Source organism: Schistocerca cancellata, chromosome 2, assembly GCF_023864275.1.
Source record: "Schistocerca cancellata isolate TAMUIC-IGC-003103 chromosome 2, iqSchCanc2.1, whole genome shotgun sequence".
In the NCBI taxonomy this organism is placed as follows: Eukaryota; Metazoa; Arthropoda; class Insecta; order Orthoptera; family Acrididae; genus Schistocerca; species Schistocerca cancellata.
The window spans coordinates 563,430,012-563,450,380 of record NC_064627.1 but is presented as its reverse complement, the minus strand read 5'-3'; the positions used below and the strand labels follow the sequence as shown (position 1 = coordinate 563,450,380).

The window sequence follows — 20,369 nt, the reverse complement described above, 5'->3', positions numbered from 1 at the left end:
GAGTGGAAAAGTAGAGAAATAGAAGAGGAGAAAAAGACTGTGGGTTTGTTGGTGGAAGAGAAGGCTGTGTAGAACTGGATTGGGAGCCAGGAATGGGATAGGTGGGTGAAGGGCTGAGACTAACATAGGCTGAGGCCAGGAAAGTAGGCTAGGAAAGTGGGATACATTGCAGGGAGAGTTCCTCCCTTTGCAATTCAGAAAAGCTGGTGTTGGTAGGAAGGATCCAGATGGCAAAGGCTATGAAGCAGTCATTGAAATGAAGAACATCATATTGGGGAGTGTGCTCAGCAGCTGGAAGGTCCAACAGTTTCTTGGCCACAGTTTGTCAGTGGCCATTTATGTGGACAGACAGTTTGTTAGTTGTCATGCCCACATAGAATTCAGTTCAGGTTGTAAATTACACGACTTGTTTCACAGGGAGCCCTGCCTTTGATGAGATGGGTAATGCTTGTGACCAGGCTGGAGTAGCTGGTGGTAGGGAGATGTATGGGACAGGTCTTGTATGTAGGTCTACTACAGGGATATGAGCCATGAGGCAAAGGGTTAGGAGCAGGAATTGTGTAGGGATGGATGACGGTATTGTGTAGGTTTGGTGGATAGCAGAATACCCCTGTGGGAGTGTTGCGAAGGATAATGGATTCGACATTCCTCATTCCGGGGCACGACAAGAGGTCCCACAAGCAGCAGTTTACTTGCCCCTCTCTGTACTTGTCTCCTCCTTAACCCGACCACCCAGCTGCATTTCTCATTATGTCCAGCTACTCGTAGTGTGGCATCAACAGCCAGAGAATGCATTGGTACTGTTTTTCTTTTTAATCAATTGATATGCATTAAAACATTGAAACAAGTTACCACTATTGACGAATTTCAACCTTGTAAACCACCTGTGATACCTAAATAGCTGCTGAAAGTATTATAGAGAAAGTGTCAAAGTAGGTTGGGCAGTGCTCTCCTATCAGGCTTAGGTGGATTTGTTCATGAAGCTACTGTCCACAAAACCTATTGTGTCACTGCAAATAAGGTGTTTCTGAATTTCAATAAAAGTTAGTAAAGCTTGGGATAATACTGAAAAGAGAAACCAAACAAAAGCTTGAACCACACGAAGAAAGCTGATAAAGAACAGAGTGTTTAAAAATGAATGGTGTGGTTTTAGAAATTAATAATAAATCAATTTATTTCTTTATATGGGCAAAACTTACAATGTAAACAGTGGTAATGTCCAAGTTTCTGATGGATAAATCACAAGCCTTCAGTACATGCAGCCTTGGTCACACAACACACATCCATACGATAATCAAATTCTTCCCATACTTGGTGTATCGTGTCCCCTGTGATGGTCTGCAGTACAAGCTTTACCCAATCATCCACTTCCTCAAGAGGCATGGTCACTAGTGGTACATAAACATGGTCTTTCACAAACACCCACTGAAAGAAACTGCAGGGTGATAAATCTGGTGAATGGGGTGGCCAGGGGAGCAGGCGGTTGTCTGCTGTTGCAGCACAACCAATCCAGTGTTGGTGAAGAATATGATTAAGAAGGTTTTTTACATTCCTGTGAAAATACATGTCTTGAAATGTGATACAGTCGCCATTTGTGGTTGTAAGAAAAATGGGCAGTGCACTTTCTTGCATGACACCACACACACAAAATTTGCTTTAGGAGAGCCATGCTGATGCTCCAAGTGTATAAGGTATCTCACTTCCCTAAACAGGGAAGTGTGTGTTCACCTTGCCACCTGCATGGAAAGTGGCCTTTCTACAAAACCAGTGTCCTCCATTTTTAAGTGCTGCTCTTCACAAAAATTGGACCTTTTTGCTTTTCCAGTGTCAAGGCCTGCACTAATCCCACTTTATACAGTGTAAAACATAGTTGCTTATGCAATACCTTCTACACTCTCACATTTGGTGTGATCAATTCCCTGCTTGATTTACTGAATGAGTTGTGAGGACTTAAGTGAAACACTTCATGCAAGCTTTCAAGGTTTGTATCAGGTGCAGGTGGTGTCGACCAGGACTCTTCTCCTTCACAGGCATCAGATTTTCATGAACTATTGGTAACATCTCCCTATGTTATTCCAGTGTGGTTGGTCTTTTTAAAATGTGCAATAAACCCATGCTGCACTGTAACCACAGATCTGGACACTTCAAAATGGAGCACACAGAAAGCCTTTTCCTGTTCCAGTCCGATCTTGGAAACAGATGCTATGCTTGTGCAGTAAGCATGGTATGTGAACATTGGGTAGCACATTAAAAACTTGGACAGTTGCCACAGCTTTTGCTGTAAGGTTTGTCCATACAATGTAATAAATTGATTTATTATTATTTTCTTAAAACCACACCGAAGATTTATAAACACCCTGTATATCCAGTGAAAAGATCAACATGTTAAATAATAGATAGCAATCTTATGTAGTAGCCAAAAGTATCTCTTACGTCAGAACAACTTTAGGTTATGGTGCACAAAACTGTTTTAGCTTCTGATGGCATGAGAAATATGGTGCCACATATTTTGGTCATTCTGAAGTAAGTAACCAGTATTCAAACAGGCTAAAGTTCCATCCTTGAAGGTGGCATTTGCAAAGCACTAAAGTGTGTAATGCTCATGCTGACAGTCAAAATTTTTGTCCAAAAATTTTAATTAATTGTAGACACACACCTCTCATGTACACAAGCAAGCACATCTCACGTGCACACTTCCACCAACTCCAGCATGTCGGGCCAGAATGAAACTATCACATGGGATGGAAGCAGCAGCCTGGAGGGGGCAGGGGAGGGGAGGGGGGGGGGGGGAGGGGAGGGGAAGGGAAGGGAAGGGAAGGGAAGGGAAGGGAAGGGAAGGGATAGTAGTGTACAGCTGGGGAGAGACACAGACATGTCTAGCGGAATGTGCAGGGCTTGACTGCTAACAGGTGCAGTGTCAGGAGAAAGGAGCAAAAAAGGTGAGGAGTGGGAAAAGATGGGTAGAGGACTGTAAATAAACAGGGTGGGAGATGAGAATGGGAAGGAGATGATAGGACGGGGGGATTGGAAACTGCTGAGCAGAGGGTGTGGGGACATAGTATGTTACCATATGTTGAGGCCGGGATAATTACAGGACTGGAAATGTATTGTCAGGAAACTCTCATCTGCACAGTTCAGAAAAGCTGGTGGTGGAGGGAAGAATCCATATGGTTTGGGTAGTGTAGCAGCCATTGAAATAAAATGTGTTGCGTTCAGCTGCATATTGTGTCACAAGGTGGCGTACTTTGCTCTTGGCCACAGTTTGGCAGTGGCTGTTCCTCCTGGTGGACATCTGGTGATGGGGTAGGATAAATTTGTGACAGGACTGGAATAAGAAGAGCTGGGTGAGTGGACTGAGCAGGTTTTGCACCTGGCTCTTCCACAGGGATATGCCAGTTGTGGAAGACTCAGGTGCAATGCCTGCACAATCCACCCACCCAGCACATCCTATTCCAGCCCTGTCACAGGTTTATCCTACCCCATCAGGGGCTAGGCCACCTGTGAAAGCAGCCATGCCATTTACTAGCTCTGCTGCAATCATTGCACATCTTTTTATGTTGGTATGACTACCAACCAGCTGTCCACCAGGATGAACAGCCACTGCCAAACTGTGGGCAAGAACAAAGTAGACCACCCTGTGGCACAACTTGCAGCTGAACATAACACACTTGATTTCAATGGTTGCTTGACTACCCGAGCCATGTGGATCCTTCCTTCCATCACCAGCTTTTCTGAACTGCGCAGATGGGAGATATCTTTGCAACACATTCTCCCTCCCATAATTATCCTGGCCTCAACCTACGGTAACACACTGCCTCCACACCCTTCACCCAACAATTTCCACCTTCTCTGTCCCACCACATCCTGCCTGTTTCCACGCAGCCCTTTGCCAATGAATCTGCCCATATTAACCCACTCCTCTCCTTTTTTCCCCCACCTTCGTGCCCCACAACCTCCTGTCACTGCACCTGTTGGCAGTCTAGCCCTGCACTCTCCACCAGACAGCGTTCATCTCTGTGCCCACTCGTACACTACTATACTGTTGATTCATTCTCCAACCTTGTACTAAGGCTGTACTTCACTTTGTGTACCTTTTCATCACATTTTGCCTGATTTTTAAAATATTTTACTGTTGGGAAAAGTATTTTAGTTTTCAGAAGGCAATGGCCACACTTCTGAAATTTTAAGGATTTCTGTCTACTTACAATATTGTCAATTACAGATTTCCTTTGGAGTGTAGTGTGTGTCCAAGTAAATTTATATATATATCTTTGTGCTCAAAATAATCATTTTGAATCCTTAGTGAATATTGCTGACACATAATTTGTCCACCACCATCATTAGCATCCTTTTCTCCATCCATTCCCTGCATCTATTTGTTTGGACCTAACATGACCATAGAAAATGCTTAAAAGAAATACCTTTTTCCTGCTGTTGATACTGCCCAATAGCTGACTTAGTTTCTCAACATGCACATTCTTGGTATTAATGGTATTATTGTTTAATAGAGCATTACTCTAGTTACAACCAGTTCATACCCCTTTACTTTAAGCTCTTCTTTTATAATATGCTCAGCTATGGCATATCCCAATCCTTAATGTTTTAATGAAGTTTTTCTTTATAAGTATAGACATTCCAGCTCTACTAACTTGCCTTTATTGACATGATTGTATAAACAAATATATTCTCTTCTATTTATATTCAAAGTTCATAATCTGTTTTTGTTTGCAGCAACTTCTTTTTCCTGCCATTATCCCTTAATTTTACAGGAATGGCACGGATTTGGCAATGTTTGTGGTAGAGAAATGGCCAGATGCCTTTCCTTTCACCCCTCCCCCCTCCCCCTCCACTTGAGACAGAATTATGTACCCATTTGTTTACATCAAGTGTTATTCCATGTGAAAGTGTGAGCATGCTTTTTCAAAAAGTTTGTGGATCATGTAACTGAGGTGGGATGTCCTTATCAGCTCAGTATTCATGAAGCTGAATATGAGAAACTGCCTAAAAGCCACATCCAGGCTGGCCGGCAAATGACCCCTTACCATTAATTCACCAGGTGGATTTGAATCTGGGCCACTGTGCCATTTTGGATATGGGAACATGCAGCCATCTGGGTGGCTTTTTGTTTGCAGCATCATCTTTTTTGTTAAATCCATTTGGCCTTTCCTTGCTGGACTTGTAAAGATTTAGTGGTTTTATGTAGAATGCGAGACAAGCCCACTTCCGCTGCTGCCTACCAGGACAACCAGGTAAATTTCCTTAAGAGTTTTCTTCATGTAGCCTTTGAGGAACCAACACTGTAGACTGCAAGGCTGCAACATTTCTGGACAGAGGTGTCTTCCACCTCATCGACTGTTGGATGGGAAGGTTTTCTATTCTTCTTCCACTCTGAACCTTAGGAGTTCTTCATAGTCACAACCACCCATACTGGTCAGTTATCTAATTTATAGAATGAGTGTAGATAAAGGAATGAATTACAGAAAAGAGAAATAATTGAACAGCATTGATTCAATACTATGAAGCAATGTACAAAATGAAAACTTGCCCATGAAAAATGAAATATACAGGTACATAACAATGTGTAGTAATAGCATATATCACATTCGTGATTTGGTGAATCTTGATCTCTTATATTAAAAGTGTCACAACACTATTTGGAAGCCAAGAAAATAAAGATACTGTACATATTTGTGATGACTATCTCTGTCCTTATCCTGGTATGGAGCTGGCTTTCACCATGGCTATTAACAAGACTTAAAAATTGTCCATAATTTAATTAAGCCTGAGAGACTGTTTGCCTTATTATATTTGTAATATATTGTTTTGTAATACCTTAAATTATACAAAAACTATAACTATGGTTCTAGTAGGGGCCAGTCTTGGTTTCCCTGCAGTTTTGTCAAATCATATCCTGACAATATGATTTCAGCATCTAGGATGCAGAAGTTTGTGATATCTCAAGAGCAATAGAGTATAGGAGGCATCTGGATTAAGAAATTTCTCATCATCTTAGACTCACTGAGTACATAGAAAGCTATAAAATGCATCATTACTGCATAGAAAAAAGTCCAGTCTATCCAGGACATCCTACTTAACTTATATCATGAAAGTCTATTGGGTACCAAGGCAAATGGGTATTCAGGGCAAAAAACGTGTCAGATGAAACATCCAGGAGGAATATGTAACACCTACATACAGTGACCTCACTGTGGAGGCAAAAGTCCCTGCATCACTGGGAGGAGTAGTGGCTGGAATTAAAGAACAAACCACTTAGGTGAAACAGAAACTCGCAAAATATCTCATTGTTGAGACCATACTTGTTATATGTTACTAAAGTTCTGACAGCATATCAGTTTTGTGTTATGAATAATACAAAATACAAATTCAGTGCTCTTAACAAAAATTTTTAATATGGGTAGTGTGATACAATGTGAGGGAGTCCTTAGAACATTGCTTACTGCATTATACACACATTTATAATTACAGTTAAAATTCAGTTATTAATACAAACATCAAAAAAAGTTTTGCATCACCCCAGTTCTCAGAACTCCTGAAGAAAGATGTTGACTGTGGATATTGTATCACAGACATAGTGTTCAGAGATGTCACTTAACCTGTCCAAAGATGTAAACAACCATGCATGAGCAGCACCTATTAGACGGAGGGGGTCCAACAGCCGATCAGTTCCAGTCATTCCACCAGGAAGGATGTACATGGCTCATGTTGTCTGTAGTTCAACCATGCCTAGATGGTCAATACCATGGTTCAATTGCATCCACAGTGTTACTTTGTACCAGGAAGGGCTCTCAACAAGGGAAGTGTCCAGGTGTCTCGGAATTAACCAAAGCGATGTTGTTCAGACATGGAGGAAATAGAGAGAACAGGAACTGTTGATGACATGCCTTTCTGAGGCTGCCCAACGGCTATTACTGTAGTGGATGACCACTACCCACAGATTATGGCTTGGAGGAACCCTGACAGCAAGTGTTATGACTCAAACTGTGCGCAATAGGCTGCTTGATACACAACTTCACTCCCAACGTCCATGGCGAGGACCATCTTTGCAGTCCCAACACCATGCAGTGTGGTACAGATGGGCCCAGCAACATGCCAAATGGACCGCTCAGGATTGGCATCACATCATCTTTACCAATGAGTGTCGCATATGCCTTCAACCAGACAACCATCAGAGACTTGTTTGGAGGCAACCCGGTCAGGCTGAAAACCCTAGGCACACTGTCCAGCAATTGCACCAAGGTGGAGGTTCCCTGCTGTTTTGGGGTGGCATTATGTGAGGCAGACATACACTGCTGGTGGTCATGGAAGGTGCCGTAATGGCTGCAATACGCGAATGCCATCCTCCAATTGATAGTGCAACCATATCGGCAGATATTGGTGAGGCATTCGTCTTGATGGACGACAATTTGTGCCCCCATCATGCACATCTTGTGAATGGCTTCCTTCAGGATATCATCACTCAAGAAGAGTGGCCAGTATGTTCTCCAGACATGGACCCTATTGAAAATGCCTGGGATAGATTGAAAAGGGTGTTCGTGGACAACATGACCCACCATCCACTTTGAGGGATCTATGCTGAATCGCCATTGAGGAGTGGGACAATCTGGACCAACAGTGCTTTAATGAACTTGGGGATAGTATGTCACAACGAATACAGGCATGCATCAATGCAAGAGAAGTTGCTACTGGGGGCAATGCAAGAAGAGTTGCTACTGGGTATTAGAGGTACTGGTGTGTACAGCAATCTGGGCTACCACCTCTGAAGATCTCACTTTATGATGGTACAACATGCAATGTGTCGTTTTTATGAGCAATAAAAAGGGCAGAAATGATGTTTATGTTGAGCCATATTCCAATTTTCTCTACAGGTTCTGGAACTCTCGGAACTGAGGTGATGCAAAACTTTTTGATGTTTGTACATTTGGAAATGGTTCAAATGGCTCTGAGCACTATGGGACTCAACTTCTGAGGTCATTAGCCCCTAGAACTTAGAACTAGTTAAACCTAACTAACCTAAGCACATTACACACATCCATGCCCGAGGCAGGATTCGAACCTGCGACCGTAGCAGTCTCGCGGTTCCAGACTGCAGCGCCTAGAACCGGATGGCCACTTCCGCCGGCGTACATTTGGAATTCATCTTGGTTTTGGAAAAGTCTGATTCAGACATTCATCTGTGGGGTAACACTGGGATAGTCATGATTAAGAGTTCAGCATATCACAGGTTCATGAGGTGGTGGTTGGGCTGCTTCGTCAGTGTCCTAGTATAGTAAACACGTGGCATGCTTCAGCAACCATTGTTGGGCATAGTGGTGCATCACTGTATTCTTGGAGAGCAGATATCATGACTTAACGTCCCATACCAAGAAGATACACCAGAAAAAAACCTCAACCTCAACATGTGCTTGTCACTGACAAGGTGGATAGCTGTTCTGGCAATGTAGTTGTTCATAGGCAGTCACCAGGGCACCTGTCATACCCTAGTTGTAATAGGATTTTCCAGATTGGGTATGATAACTACTTGTGGAAATGTAACAGCTATTTTTCTCATAAAGTGGGAAATATTTCCAAAATAATCCATGGAAAAACAATCAACTAGCTGAAAGGTCTTTTGGAGGATTAATCTTCAAAAATTATGGATCTAAATGACATTGAATATTTTTCCTATAATGAGAAGCATTACAAGGTATAGCAAAAATGTTAAAATAAACTGTCTACTCATCACTTTTAGTGGAACCATCTACTTCTCATCTAGCTACTCAAATGTAAAATGTCAAGTCCTAATGTCAAAAATTCATGAGACCCTAAACTTCAGCTATGGTGTTGTCATGTACATACAGGGTAGATATAAACATAAAAGAATAGATAAAAATACCGTGGACATTAGAAGCCATATGAAGAGGGTCAACAATGAGAAAGAAAGCTGCAAACAAGAGAACACTACAGCTAAGAGTACATTCATATAGGAAACAAAAAAAAAGGTTGATCAGAATGTTTCCTACAAAAAAGGCTCAAACATCTTTGAAGAAGAAATGCTTCAAAAATTGGAGGAGGAGGAGGAGGAGCAGTAGCAGCAGCAGCCACCAACACCATCTGATCATGCTTTTCTTGTAACATTAATGGAGCTGACTGAGGACAAATTAAGAGATGACATGGGCAGTGGAGTCCTTTCCTCCAGGGATTCCCTTGCAACCATGAAGTATCTCCATAATATGTGTATTGTTCAAACCTCCTAGAAACAAATCTAGTACTATGTCCCTGAAATGCTTTAATGTGTTCCTTTAATCCTACCTGGTACTCAAGTACGGGTCACACTAGTGTTCTGTATGTAGTCTCTATTATAGATGAACTTTCCCAGTATTCTCCCAATAAACCAAAGACAACCATTAACCTTCTTTAGTACTGACTATACAAGCTCATTCCATTTATATGGTTTTGCAACCTTAGGGCTAGATATTTAATGGTCATGACTGCATGAAGCAGCATATCACTAACACTATATTTCAGTATCACAGTATTATTTTTCTTCTTCATCTGCATTAGCTTACATGTTTGTCTGCATTTAGAGAATGGCTATGTACAATAAGGGATAAATTATGTACTAGTGCAACAAGAAGTGGTGAAGAAGAATGGAAAGAGTTTCAGGATGCCTCTGTTGGAGAAGCTACAAACATCTGTGAAAAGATAAGCACCAGAGTGAGAGAGCAACAAGCACCATAGTGGAACAAAAGGATAAAGGATGAAATACATTTAAGAAACCAAAGAAAGAAAGAAACAAACTATTTGACAAAGAGAAACAAAAACTGGAGGACTCTAGGAATGAACACAGAAAAATACTGACCCAAGAATACATGCAACAAAAACTAATTGTAAAACAAGTATTAGCTGAGGAGAAAAATGCACAATTGGACCAAAGGTGTAATTATACCATTATTCAAAGAAAGGTAATAGAAAACTATCCAAAATTCCGGAGGCATAACACTGCTTTTGCATGGATTAAAATTTCTGGAGGACATCACAAAAAAGAGGCTTTGAAGAATAATTGAACCTCTCCTCAAACAACAACAGTATGCAGGAGTAAAACTGATCTGATCTTTGAATCAAGAACATTACTTCACTTTTACCAGTATGGCTTCAAAATATCTTTGCAGAATATCACTTGCATCACTAATATTGTGACAAGGATAGATGACTACTCACAGTATGGATGACATGTTGAGCTGCAGACAAAAAGACTCAAACATTGAACTTTATGCAAACCCTTCTTCAGAAAAGACACACACACATTCACTCAAGCAAGCACACCTCATGCACACATGACTGCTACATCCTGTCACTTGAACTAGAATGGAACTGTACCATGTTGAGCAGAAGCCAAAATCTGGAATGAGGCTGGGAAGGGGGAGTCAGCACTGCCTGGTGGAGCATAGCATGCAAGGACTAGGTGGCAAGACAAAGCTGTTAGGTGTGGAGTCAGGAGGCTGTAAGTGAGGAAGGGGGGGGGGGGGGGGGGAGAACGCAAAGTGGAAAAGATGAGGAGCAGAGATGGGGAAACGGCCAGTGGGTGTGTAGGATAACTCTCATCTGCACAGTCCAGCTGGGTGTGGATGGGAGGATCTGGATGGCCTGGGTTCTGAAGCAGCCATTAGAATCGAGCAGGTTAGATTCAGCTGCATATTGTGACACAGGGTGATCCACTTTGCTCTTACCCCCCAGTGTGGCAGTGGCCATTCATCCTATTGGGCAGCTCGTTGGTAGTCATACCAATATAAAAAAACTGTGCAATGATTGCAGCAGAGATCGTATATAATATGGCTGCTTTCACAGGTGGTCCAGTATCAGGTGGGGAAGAATAAGTCTGTGACAGGACTGGAATAGGAAGTGCTGGGTGGTTAGGCATTTTACCCCCCTCCTTCCTGAAGAAGACTCTGACTTCTCAATGTGTAAATGGTCTTTGGTCGTGCCCATCTGCAACTCGATGTGTCACCTTTGCGGTGAGTGGCAATCTATCTTATAACATAATGAAAAGAAAATTTGCTACTCACCATATAGCGGAGATGCAGATAGGCACAACAAAAAGACTGTCAATCATTTGGTGTGCAATGTGCTGTGGAAAGTGTGAATTATGTTGCATTATGGTTGATTTTTAAGTGAGTTCAGAATTGGTGTTAAACTCTTATAGAAGTTGTTACACTGGAGGAATAAAGTGTAGTAATGGCATTAATTCAAAGTTTTTTGCTTTTGATGGCAGATGTTAACAGTGGTCTGTTAGATCTTTCTGCCATTAACAGTTATCCTTTCATTCATTGCCTAAAGTACACTTAATTCAGTTTTGCAAAAAATGTCACTTTTGCTGTTATAGTTTTCACCCATTAAGCTGAATAATGGTTACTTCTGATTTCTTACTTTCTCCTGCATCATATTTTTGGATTTTGCTTACAGTCATCAGTAAATTCATTTAAGGAATAAAATGGATTCTTTCCTGTATTTTTCTGACTGTGTGTTTAAAGGCATTAATGTCCTTCATTTGGCTTATATTGCTTGGAAGGCAACTGAATATTTTTCTCATAATGACTTGTCCTGTGTTGAATTTACTCAGTTTCTCCAACAGTTTCTTGTTTTGTTTTGATGAACCATTTCATTTTTCTTAAAATTACTTGTTACTAAGTGCACACAGTAGAACAGTTTGAGTACTTCAATACTAAAAATTTTAAATAACTCCATAGTGCATAGCAGCCTAAATTTAATTTACTGCATATGCTATTTACGTGCTGTGTCCATATTGCCGTATCATAGAAGTGGAGACCCACCAATTTCACTTAAGGTACTTGCTCAGATTTGTTCTCCTTGATTTTTAGCACTAACTCAATATCTTTTGGTTGATTGATTTTAAAGCTCATGGTGGTTTTTTATTTTTATTATTATTCTAGATCCATCCCCTTAATTAAAACATTTGTGTCATCTGAAAATAGCAAGGATTTCTGTTGGATTTGGTAAAGGTGGTTATACACACACCAGGGACAGCAGTGGCCTTAGAACACTTCCCTGAAGCATTCTGTTTAGAATCTTCCCCATGCCTGAGAGTAGTATTTATTATTCTCATCATCTAGAATTTCTACTTCTTGATATATGTTCATTAAGTAAGATTTTATCATATTGAATATATCATATTGAATATATCTAAGGCACTGAATATATCTAAGGCACTGACCAAGAAAGTGAAGATGCTCTATGGATGATGTCAGTTGTGTTTTGAGTAGGAAACGGAGTGAGCAAATGGTCTGAGATCAAAGTGCAGCAGGGAAGTGCCTTGTCTCCACTGATGCTAGTAATGTGATAAAGGAGCAGTATGGACTTGAATTGAAAGCAGGGGGGTTCACTGATGATGATATGACATGGGGAGATACAAATGAGGACCAAGAAGAATTAATATGTAGAACAGTCGCTTTGAGGAGTCTGTCAGTGAATCAAAGGCTCTACCTGTTACGATAAGCAGACAAGGACAGCATGAGCTACAGCTTAATAGAAGACCCTAGGAGAATCTGCAACATTTCTCATATTTGGGCAATATGACAGATTTTAATAACTTAAGTTGAAGTGAAGTTATAAACTATACACATAGAACTGCCCAGTTTCAGTAAGTAAGGTGCCTCCTGTGGGACAACCAGATCCCACACAAGGCAAAATCAGCCCTCTTCAGTGTCTACTATGTTCCCATTCTGAACCACTCAGTGGAGACCTATACTCTAGCAAAGAAAGAATAACTAAATCCAAGCTGACTCAAACGAAAAAGGATTAGGTAAGGAATGAAAGGAACAGAATGGTTGGAGATGTAAAACTTAGTGTACTGGAAAAAATCTGCCAATCTAGATAGACTCTTATTGAATAACAAATTATTGTGTTTAAAAAGAAAGATGATGAGACTTACCAAACAAAAGCGCTGGCAGGTCGATAGACACACAAACAAACACAAACATATACACAAAAAATTCAAGCTTTCGCAACCAACGGTTGCCTCATCAGGAAAGAGGGAAGGAGAGGGAAAGACGAAAGGATTTGGGTTTTAAGGGAGAGGGTAAGGAGTCATTCAAATCACGGGAGCGGAATGACTTACCTTAGGGGGAAAAAAGGACAGGTAAACATTCGCACACACACACACACACACACACACACACACACACACACACACACACACACACACACACATATCCATCTGCATACACACAGACACAAGCAGACATTGTAAAGGCAAAGAGTTTGGGCAGAGATGTCCAATCTCCAATGAGGCAACCGTTGGTTGCAAAAGCTTGAATTTTGTGTGTATGTTTGTGTTTGTTTGTGTGTCTATCGACCTGCCAGCGCTTTTGTTTGGTAAGTCTCATCATCTTTCTTTTTAGATATATTTTTCCCACGTGGAATGTTTCCCTCTATTATATTCAAATTATTGTGTTTGTTATATTAGTGATAAAATTATACCTCAAAGTATGAATTTTATTTCAATGTCTTAATTATGTGTGAAAATCTTGATTTTATTCTGCTAAAAATATGATAACTGATAGAGCGTCACTACTAGAAGATTGTATTACTCATTGTGTGATGACTTTTATTGCAAAATAATAATATCTTTGTCATTTATACCTTATTTTAGTAGTTGGTTATAATAGAAGGAAACATTCCACGAAGGAAAAATATATCTAAAAACAAAGATGATGTGACTTACCAAATGAAAGCGCTGGCAGGTCGACAGACACACAAACGAACACAAACATACACACAAAATTCAAGCTTTCGCAACAAACTGTTGCCTCATCAGGAAAGAGGGAAGGAGAGGGAAAGACGAAAGGATGTGGGTTTTAAGGGAGAGGGTAAGGAGTCATTCCAGTCCCGGGAGCGGAAAGACTTACCTTAGGGGGAAAAAAGGATGGGTATACACTCGCGCGCGCACACACACACACACATCCATCCACACATATACAGACACAAGAAGACATATTTAAAGACCAACTTGGGTTGGTAGACAGCGATGTGCAGAAAGGTTGGGTGGTTGTGTTGCCACTAAATCACGTTAAAGGACGGAGAAATTCGGGAAAATTTCGAGAAAATTTCGAAAAAACGTATTAAAGGAGTGGTGTTGTGGTGAAAGATTACGAAAATGGGTCTAACAATTGTAGAAAAAAATGACGTTAAAACCTGTGGGGAGCGGCTAAAATGATCAGTGATGTGCGAAAAACGGAAGTGGAAATAAAGTTAAAGTTATTAGAACTAGCCGAAATGGTTGTTAAATACGTGAAAGCAGCTGTTATTGAACTAGAAACGGTGGATTTTATAGCAGCGGTAGTGTTGAAAGCGGAAAATAAAATCTTTTGGTTATGGTTGGGAAGTGGGTTACGTATTGTTGAGCATATATATGGCGGGATAAAATTTTATAGTAGATTACGGTAAAAGGGGAAGGTGAATACAAAGCGAAACTACTGATAAAAACAGAAAGAGAAAATAAAGAGAAAAAAGAGAAATAAGACGACAGGAAAGATTTCGAAATGCAAAGGCGACAATAACAAACGTAATTGTTGGGTTCAAATTAATGATATGGTTATAATAGAAGGAAACATTCCACGAAGGAAAAATATATCTAAAAACAAAGATGATGTGGCTTACCAAATGAAAGTGCTGGCAGGTCGACAGTCACACAAACGAACACAAACATACACACAAAATTCAAGCTTTCGCAACAAACTGTTGCCTCATCAGGAAAGAGGGAAGGAGAGGGAAAGACGAAAGGATGTGGGTTTTAAGGGAGAGGGTAAGGAGTCATTCCAGTCCCGGGAGCGGAAAGACTTACCTTAGGGGGAAAAAAGGACGGGTATACACTCGCGCGCACACACACACATATCCATCCACACATATACAGACACAAGAAGACATATTTTTTAAATATGTCTTCTTGTGTCTGTATATGTGTGGATGGATATGTGTGTGTGTGCGAGTGTATACCCGTCCTTTTTTCCCCCTAAGGTAAGTCTTTCCGCTCCCGGGACTGGAATGACTCCTTACCCTCTCCCTTAAAACCCACATCCTTTCGTCTTTCCCTCTCCTTCCCTCTTTCCTGATGAGGCAACAGTTTGTTGCGAAAGCTTGAATTTTGTGTGTATGTTTGTGTTCGTTTGTGTGTCTGTCGACCTGCCAGCGCTTTCATTTGGTAAGTCACATCATCTTTGTTTTTAGATATATTATTTTAGTAGTTGAATGCATATCCCTGTACACATGTAATAATGAAATCTTTAGTACATTTTTCAGGAATTTAAATTAGTTAGAAGTACTGTCTGGTGATGCAACAATCACGTGCCATAAGTGTGCCACTATATTCACATTTCAACATTCTTAAGTTGAATCTGCAGTCTTTTTTTAACAAAGTCTGATTTTTATTATTATTACTGTGCAAACTATTTATTTGCAATTAAGAATTAAGACGACGATGACAACGATGATGACGATAGTAAGCTACCATTAATCACACCAAATAAAAGTATTGTGTAACCCATTCTGTATCCTCCTACATCACTCAATGACAACTCTTTCCCGTACACTACAGTGTCGTCAGCAAAGAGTGGCAAATTGCTACTCACCCTGTCTGTCTGTCTGTCACAAGCAGGCACACCTCATGCCCCTCTGACCACAATCTTCAGCCACTCAGTCGTGTGTGTGTGTGTGTGTGTGTGTGTGTGTGTGTGTGTGTGTGTGTGTGTGTGTGTGTTTGTTTTTCTATCCAGAACAAAGCTTTGGCTGAAAGCTCAGCTTGTGTAACAGTCTCTTCATATTGCCTGTCTGCAAGTAATTGTTAACTTTACAGTGAGTAGCGACCTATGTATTTCATAATTGTTGAAGATCAGGAAACTCTTGTACCTTTAAATGAGTAATTGAAGCACAATAAAGTTAAATGCAACTGCCATAGTGATACCATAAGGATGGTGGTTACAAATGAAATTGCTGAACTTTAATAACTTGTGTCAATTAAATTGTGAAAAGTCAAGAACCACAGAAAAAGAAGGTGGATGGGAAGATTAGGAAGCCAACAGATGTGTTGCAAATTAGAAAATGATGTGGTATGATAGAGAGTTGGAAGCAAACAACTGATACAAATATTGAGGGAGCAAAGATATCAGCAATAATCGGAAGCCTATTAAAAAGTGATATTGTGCCGAGAGGGAGATAGTGCGAAGAACAAAGAGGATAGAGTTCTTATTTCTGAATTACCATGCATTAATATTATATCCTTGTAAAGTTTGTGGTGCTGGTTGCTTTCCTGCTACTCAGAAACTGATGCTGTAGTAATGTATTATTGTATTGGTTCTGCAGGACACATTGATTTTTATCCAAATGGAGGGATGTGTCAGCCTGGATGTGTAAATGGGGAAGCTGTTGGATACAAATTTCCTGGAATCCTGTCTTTTCTGTGTAAGTGTAAATAAAATAATAATTTTTCTTCTTACCTATAGAGTTACATCATCTCATTGTGAGTGAGCATTTGCGAATGTGTGTGTAAGTGACCATTCCCCACTACCCGGCACCCCACTACAATGTCTGAGTGAGGTGTCCAGGTTGGGATGAGTTGTTGCATTGGGTAGGTCAGTTGAGAAGAATGAGGAAGAGCCAAGGGGAAAGAAATGGTAGGGATTAAGGAGTGAGGAACAGCAAGGAAAGTTTTCAGAGAAGTTGATGTTGAAGAGGTTGTAAACTAACCGCTTAAGTTTGTTACACTGGGCACAGCAGCGTGCTTAACCACTTGGTCAATCTTACCAAAGGCCACAGCTTGATAGAGGCCATTTGTATGGGTGGACAGTTGGCTAGTGGTTGCACCCATCTAAAATGCTATGCAGGAGTTGCATTGTAGTTGGTATGTGACATGAATAGTTTCAGATGTAACCCTATATCTGATGGGATGACATATAACAGTTTCAGGACTGAAATAATAAGAAGGTGGATCAGAAAGTAATGCCTCCTGCATCATGAAAAATTTAATAATGAATGTATAACAGTCAAATTAGTACAGATTGCAGCCTGAATTGTCATCTACACAATGGAATCATTCAAATAGCCACCACAGTTTTTTTACACATTTGCGCCATCATGCATCAAAACCAGTTTGGAGAAATTGAAGGTTTTCATTCTTGTTCCATGATTTGAAACCTTGATGCACGGAGAGTGTGTACAAGGGCACTGTAATGGGCATCAGCAATGAGCAGTGTTGGATGATGTACTCGTAGTTTAGTAGTGGAGAAACAAACACTGCAGATAAATTGTGCATTGTTGGCCAACATGTCATGCCTGCCAATCGAGGGCATGTTGATGAAGTGATTCAAGGAGACAGGCACATCAGAGTTCAAAATAAACAGCAAAAACCTGGGTTTTTTAAATCTTGGGTCAAGAAGCAGAATGCTAAGTTTTCCAGTTTTCCAAACTGATTTTGATGTCTGGGTTCAGTGATGGTGCAAATGTGTACAAATGCCTGGTGAATAAGTTGAAGAGTAGTGTTGTGTAAAGGACAGTTCAGGCTATGATCTGTACTAATCCTGCTGCTATAATTATGCTCCTTACTACATTTTTTATGATACAGAAGAAATTATGTTTTGACCCAACTTTGTGTTCAAAAAGTGTATGCATCAAACACACATTTGCACCTGTATCTTTAACACAGATATTACCATTTGGCAATGTTTTGGAATAGCATAGGGCTGGTCCACGATATTTAGTGTGTTGGAAAAATGGGGAAAGAGTTGGTGAGAATTTTGGTTAAGATACTTGTTTCAGGGCATCCTCAAAAACCACTGGCAGAAAATGTGGATCGTTTATATCTGTCTGGGGTGGTAATGGGTAGTATGAGCCATGTACCTTAGCAGATGATTAGTAGGTGTGCTACAAGTGCTGTAAATATGTCAAGGGAAATCTGTTTTGGAATAGGTTTTCGGGATGTGATGCCCTTGGCAAGGCCTTCAGCGAAATAAGAAAGTGATTGCTAATCACTGTAGATGTGCCTTGCACAGCTGAATCCATTGTACAGAAGAGAACCTTTGATGTGAAAGAAGGCAGCTATCAAACTGAAGGTTAAGTCCCATAAGATTTCACACACATCAAACTGGAGGTAATTTTAATGATCTGTGTGTTTCATATGGACATTGGCTTTTCTACACAGAGGTGAGAAGTCATAGGATACATCCTAATATTGTGTGGGACCTCCTTTGTGTGGTGTAGTTCAGCAACTCGACAAGTTGTTGAAGTCCCCTCCAGAAATATTGAGCCATGCTGCCTTTACAGCCATCCATAATTGTGAATGTGTTGCCATTGCAGGATTTTGTGCATGAACTGACCTCTTGATTATGTCCCATTAATGTTCGATGGGATTCATGTTGGGCGATCTCAGTGGCCAAATCATTCACTTAAATTCTCCAGAATGTTCTTCAAAGCAATTGTGAACAATTGTGGCCCAGTGCCATAGCACATTTTCATCCACAAAAATTCCAATGTTATTTGGGAACAGAATTCCAAATGGTCTCTGTGTAGCTGAACACAACCATTTCAATTCAATGATCAGTTCAGTTGGGCCAGAGGACAAATTCCCAGTTCCCTTCCATGTAAACACAGCTCATACCATTATGGTGCCACCAGAAGGTTGCACAGTGCCTTGTTGACAACTCTGGTCCATGACTTCATGGGGTCCACACCACACATGGAACCTACCACAGCTATTCAAGCTGAAATTGGGAGCCATTTGATCACACCATGGTTTTCCAGTCAGCAGTGATACAACTGATATTGTCACAGGCCCAAGAGGGGCACTGCAGGCAATGTTGTGCTGTTAGCATTGGTTCTCTGCTGCCATAGCCCATTAATGCCATATTTCACTGCAGTGTCTTAATGGATACATTCGTCGTACATCCCACAACCATAACCATGTGTATCACCTGAGTACAAATGATAGCTTTGCAAATGCACTGCCTTTCTATGCCTCATGTCATCTGTATATGAACATATTGCTATCCCATGACTTTTGTCACCTTGGTGTATGCCTATTAGCAAGGTAAGGATTGATGTTAAGAAAGGATACTTGCTTAGATGGAGAGCACTAACTTCATACTTTTACCAATTTAGTTTGATTTATAAGTATACATGTCTGTGTAAGGTAATCTTTAATACTCTCACATCATGTGTGTTATCCACTCCCTCCCCTATATCTCAATGTGCAAAATGCTGATAACCTCTACAAGCTCAGCTCTCATTGGTGCAGTATTTCTACCCTATTCCCTTGTTCAGTTTAATTTAATTCCACAGATTTTAAGGGATCGTATGATCCAAAAATACTTGATCATGGAATGAGTGTGTGCATAACTAACAGAAAACTGATGAGAAATTTTAAAACAAAAAGCAGACTATAAGAAAAACCACAAACAAGATTTACAATAAATACACTAGTGTGCACATCTTAAGGATGAAAGTAACTTCCATGTGAAGCTTGATGATACTTGGACTATACGTAGAAAGAACTGCTACAGTATAGTAGAGAAGATAACTGATAGAAATGGCACTTTTATTTGAAGACAATAATTACATAGAAGTCACTGTACTTTAAGATGGTCCCCTGGACACTGCAAAAGGTAGGACATGTTTCTTAACGAGGTGTGTGTCTACCACAGATGGCAATACATGGTCTGAAACATGCTCCCTTGCTGGTCACAAAGTAGGTACGTACTTCTTGTCACAGTGTCCTGTTCCTCCACCAGTGCAGTTGACAGCTAGTGGATGGTCATTAGTGTATGTGGACATGCTGCAATACATCTCCCCAGTGCATCCCACATGTGCTCAATGGGATTCAAATTGGGGAAATGGCAGGCCAATCCATTCGCCGTAATTCTCTTATTCTGAGAGCTATTCCACCTGAACTGTTTGATGTGGCTGCACAGTGCCATCCATAAAAGTAAATTCAGGGCTCAATGCAACCCTGAAAAGATGCAAGTGGTGAAGGATTAGTGTCACAATAACAATGACTCGTGAGTGTACCAAGTTATACATTTGGTCAGTTTATCCATGCAACATTATACCTACCAACACCATACCACTTGGACCACTAAAATGATCATATTCATTGATGTTCCTGGTTCAATCTTCCTGGTTCATTACATGTTCCCACCCTCACCTGTGAGGATCTGTCCAGAATGACTACTCAGGCTGAATCTGCTTTTGTCCAAGAAGAGCATGTGACCCCACTGGTTCAGTCCCTTTGCTCATGGCACTTCCATATATAATGAAAATGGTGTGTTATAGGGATGTCTTTTAACTTAAACCCGAAAACCTGGTGTTTA

General features: G+C 40.6%; 1 protein-coding gene across 1 annotated transcript in view; it reads left to right on the top strand.

The window, feature by feature from the left end:
* The window catches only part of LOC126162154 (pancreatic triacylglycerol lipase-like), a 173,737-nt gene that overhangs the window by 129,929 nt on the left and 23,439 nt on the right, over positions 1-20,369 (top strand). Inside the window, exon 9 of the mRNA XM_049918457.1 lies at positions 16,372-16,470. Within this exon, the coding sequence (XP_049774414.1) occupies positions 16,372-16,470 (99 nt within the window). The remainder of the gene's footprint in view (positions 1-16,371; positions 16,471-20,369) is intronic.